Genomic DNA, 4,659 nt, shown 5'->3' with positions numbered 1-4,659 from the left:
CGTATAATGCAACTGCACTCACTTATTCAACTAAATTGCATATTCAGAATCAAATAGTGGCCTCTGTATCAAACTTCTATACGTTCTACCTTTGTGCGTAAAGCGGTCACCTTGCTACGCCTGCGCAGTGTCAATTTCCATTCAGCACCATGGACAGCGCGCACTGGCCATTGCCCTCCCGCCACAGGTTCGTGGAGTGGCAGACAGAGTTGATGTTTGAGTTCTCAACGACCAGGCCAGTTGATATCACATTTTCATGTTGCTCGCAGTATGAGCTCTCGAGTGAAGTGGACACTTGTTTGGTTTTACAATGTTCCTCATATGGGTCATGAAGTGCCACCTTGTCACAATTACAAAATCGGTCCTGTTCAACCGTTGAACAAGGATGAATCAGTCACACATGGATGACTGTGAACACAATATGCTTGTTCTACCTGAAGCGCTCCCTTTGTTCCACTTGAAGTAGGTGCAATGGGTTTATATCAGAACCAGACACACACGCCTTCTGTGTTATTATATTTTGGGGGGAACAAAATGTGCTATATTACTTGGGAAAACGTAAATGTTCAATTAAAGTGACCGTATTACTATTGTCGCTTAATCTATTCCTAAATACCCTATACTGTAGCCCGGAACGCTGTCCAGTGCGCCAAGCTTTTCAAGGTGGAGTTTGTTAATGGTTGCTGCTGATAACGCTTGCTTGGCTATTGGAAGAGGCTGTGGTTGTGAAAAGCTGTTGAGAGAAGCTCCAGTAGACTATAGTGAACAGCCCAGTCTCATCTCCAGCAAGGCAGGAGGTACCAGCAAAGAGAGGAGAGCGCAAGTCAGCTGTGCCAGAGCGCGTGAATATCTCTTCTCAGAACGGGAGGACGTTAGTCTCGGATCACACAAGTTTTTACGTTACACCTGATATGAGAAAAGCGCTGTTAGACATGATTTCAATGTGCGGGTGAAAACAGAAGGGATTTTTGTTCAGTCACTACAAAACTTCGAAAAGATAAAGTAGTGTTATACTGACGTTGCCAATTTACTGTGCGCTCCTTCGCGGCAATCTCGAGTCTTTAAACATAGAATAAACTGAGAAACAAATTAGTGTAAAAATGTCCCGCAAAAAGGCGGTGAAAGGCAAAAATGGCAATAGCCCAACGGCAGGTAGCCCCACTGGCAAACCGGACGAGAAATCTGGAAAGAGCGGCTCTGGGAGTGTGGTCCTAGCGAACGGCGTGGTCCACCCGAGCCGACCCTCACTCAGCAACAGCAGTGAGTTTTATGACATCGCATTTAAGGTAAGCATGGTGCACCAGATTGTATCTGTTTATAAACAAATAAACATGATGACAGCATCTTTCAGTTAGTCCGTAGACCTACAGGTGTCCGGACATTTGACATATAAAGTCAAAAAAGAAAGGCAGGTTGACAAATGTATTGCATTATGCGTTTATTATATTCTAACAAATGAGGACGATTCGTCTAAATGTTTGCGTAACATTAATCACGCCAGTGACCTTCTGCTGTCCAGTGTTTTGTCTCTGGCCTGGGTGTTATACAACATCACCAAACACTTATTCATCGAACCGCTCTAAAGCCCCTGCCACAGCTGTGTCAACAAAGATTCAGTAATCGATATCCCCTTCGTTACGGAGAGCGGAAAGGACAAATAAGTCGTTTGTGCGTTGCTTATCTTCTCTACCCCGTAGGTGATATATCACTGAGGTAGTCTAATTGTCTTGTAATGGGAAGAAAACATGATTACTGCCCACCCTGCATTTGCATTCACTACTACCAACATGTATGATGACCATTTTTTTTGTTACGAAGTGTGTGTGCTTATACAGTATTTGGCCTTGTCTATGCAACAGGTCCTGATGAGGATACATTCATCCAAGCACCATTTAATCTGCTTCAATGTGCTCTCTCTCTCTCTCTCTCTCTCTCTTTCTCTCTCTCTCTCTCTCTCTCAACCCCACCCACCCCTCTCTCTCTCTCTGTGCCTAAACTCTACCCCGCCTAGTCATTTGTCTACATTTGCCTTCTTTGTCTTGATATAGAATATGGGATTTAAAGTATCTAAATATATTTAAATGTTGATTGACAGGTGTCTCCCCAAAGTAGCCCATGTTAAGTTGGTCTATCTGGGAGGTTTGATTTTTCTCATTTTACCATTTCATGCTCTATGTTTATCAGAGTGAAGGTTGCCTTCTACTTTTCTGTTTTAGCTTTGATGAAAATAAAACAGAATTGCAGATCCTGTAGAGGAGGGGAGACTATTACTGAGACCGATCCACAAACACTTGCAGAGCTTCCATCACAAACACTTACATTTGAGAACTATCATTTGTAGCCTGTCGCACATTCATCCACTCGGTGGAGCTCACAAATGTATGACCTCTGCAATACGTCAGGATGTTTTATACAACCCTAAAGACCACAACGAAGGGGACATTAAACAACTCTTGGTGCGAGGGCATGTGCATGTGCAGCCCTGTGAATCACTGTCCACACTGGTCTGGTAAAAGCCAGACACTGCAGATGAGTGGGAAATCACTGAATTTCCCAATCAGCTTACTGGCCCCAAGTGAGATGTACAGAGGTTTGATTTGTGAGCCACTATGCTGGGATTTCACCATATGAGGAGTATTTTGGGCTGGGAAGCGGTTTGGTTTATTACAGCTGATCTGTGCTCAGGCAGTGATTGTATTTTACATCCCCACCGCGGGGCAGGGAGTTGATTAACGGGGGAAAGACAAGGAAAGACACTTCCTGCCCACTGCTGGCTTCACTTAGACTTGCCACAAGATGTAGTGCTGAGAGGAGAGGAGAAGGGGAGAGGATGAGGGAGAGGATGAGGGAGAGGATGAGGGAGAGGATGAGGGAGAGAGGAGGAGAGAGGATGAGGGAGAGAGGAGGAGAGAAAATGTTTAGCAGTAAATGAGAGGAGGCAAAGTCAGAGCAGAGTTGAAAGGAGGTATAGATAGGAGAAGAGATGAAGTGGGGGGGGAGTGTGTGTGTCCCCCCCCCCCCCCCAGAACCTGCGGTTCCCCGGCTAACCAAATAAGATAATCGCATAAAACCCCATAACTTCATCAGGGCCCAGGGAAAAAAAGGGTCGTGCAACTGTCCGTTCAGCAGGGGCCGCGCCTCACACACCCTCGGAATTCATCATTTCTCTCATGGCAAAAATGAAGGATAGGAACTGATGTCCAGATGCATGCCAAGACTGGTGTAATTCAGTTATGATAATCAGGCCTGATGAGGTCACATTAATCTGAAACTAATGCTAAACAAAACAAATGACCACATGCTCACAATGTCTGGGTGACTTCCTTGTCTGTTCATGTTTTTGTGTTATTGTCTACCTGTGTTTATGTGGTGTCTGTGCAACCCAGTCTCTAACCCAGTCTCTAACCCAGTCTCTAACCCAGTCTCCAACCCAGTCTCCAACCCAGTCTCCAACCCAGTCTCCAACCCAGTCTCTAACCCAGTCTCCAATCCAGTCTCTAACCCAGTCTCTAACCCAGTCTCCAACCCAGTCTCTAACCCAGTCTCCAACCCAGTCTCCCAGACCCTGGGTATACAGGCACATTTTAATAAAGGTTTATAGTCTAGAGACTTGGGTGTTGTGTTGAAAGACTAAAAGTCTGTTTTATCTCTGTGGGGATATGAGCTGGTCACTGTCATGCCTGGCTCAGTATGTCTCTCTGGCCATGCCGTAGGTGATGCTGGTTGGAGACTCCGGGGTGGGGAAGACCTGCCTGCTGGTGCGCTTCAAAGACGGGGCCTTCCTGGCTGGGAGCTTCATCTCTACTGTGGGCATCGATTTCAGGGTGAGCGTGGACACGCAGGAGGAGGGAGGCGATGAGCATTCACACACACGCGCACGTGTACACACACACACACACACACACACACACACACACACACACACACATACAGACAAATATACTCTAAACATGCTCAACATTACACAGACAGATGTGCTTGCACACACACACACACATGCGCTTTCATAAAAGGCGTTTAATCGATGTTCCTCATCATTGTATTTAAAATGGGGCCATTTCTAGCACATATTTTAATCGAATTTGTTAGAGTATAGCTGTTCCACTATCTTTTAGCCCTCTGGCTAGCAGTGTTTCTTCTGTGGGTCTCAGTGGATGAGATATTGATTCTTAAATTAGTTTGACATGCTTTCATTTTGGAAGCATCCCTTGCTGACAACTGTGTCTCTCCTGTGCCAATTTCTTGGACCCCGTGGGCACAGAGCAGCATTTCTAGGAACGAGTCTGGGGAATGGGGATCTATCTCCAATACGTCTTGTGTGTGTTTGTGTGTGTTTGTGTGCGTGCGTGCGTGCGTGTGTGTGTGTGTGTGTGTGTGTGTGTGTGTGTGTGTGTGTGTGTGTGTGTGTGTGTGTGGTGTGTGTGCTCGCTTGCACAGCTTCACTCTATGTATTGATTTTCTTCTTTACCTCATACTATCATGCAGCTTTTTTTCTATTCCAAACACTTGCTATTATATTTAGTACAATCCACAGACCCAAAGTCTTTCCTATACAGTAGTTAACCCGCTCCCATAAATATCTGGTACTTGCAAGCCACAGCAAACTTAACTCATCCCATATTTCCCTGCCTAGTTTGCTCCTCTGCTATATTGTTTTAT

At 45.5% G+C, this 4,659-nt stretch overlaps 1 protein-coding gene across 1 annotated transcript in view; it reads left to right on the top strand.

The window, feature by feature from the left end:
* Positions 1-1,100: 1,100 nt before the first annotated feature.
* LOC310809180 (ras-related protein Rab-26-like) overlaps positions 1,101-4,659 on the top strand; it is a gene marked incomplete at both ends in the record, with an annotated part of 51,818 nt that continues 48,259 nt past the window's right edge. Inside the window, 2 exons of the mRNA XM_083676367.1 lie at positions 1,101-1,286; positions 3,714-3,824. Coding sequence (XP_083532493.1) covers positions 1,101-1,286; positions 3,714-3,824 — 297 coding nt within the window. The remainder of the gene's footprint in view (positions 1,287-3,713; positions 3,825-4,659) is intronic.

The sequence above is a fragment of the Argentina silus genome (assembly GCF_951799395.1).
Source record: "Argentina silus genome assembly, chromosome: 9".
NCBI classification, from domain to species: Eukaryota; Metazoa; Chordata; class Actinopteri; order Argentiniformes; family Argentinidae; genus Argentina; species Argentina silus.
Note: the sequence above shows the minus strand (reverse complement) of the source record. Positions and strands in the feature narration are given on the sequence as shown.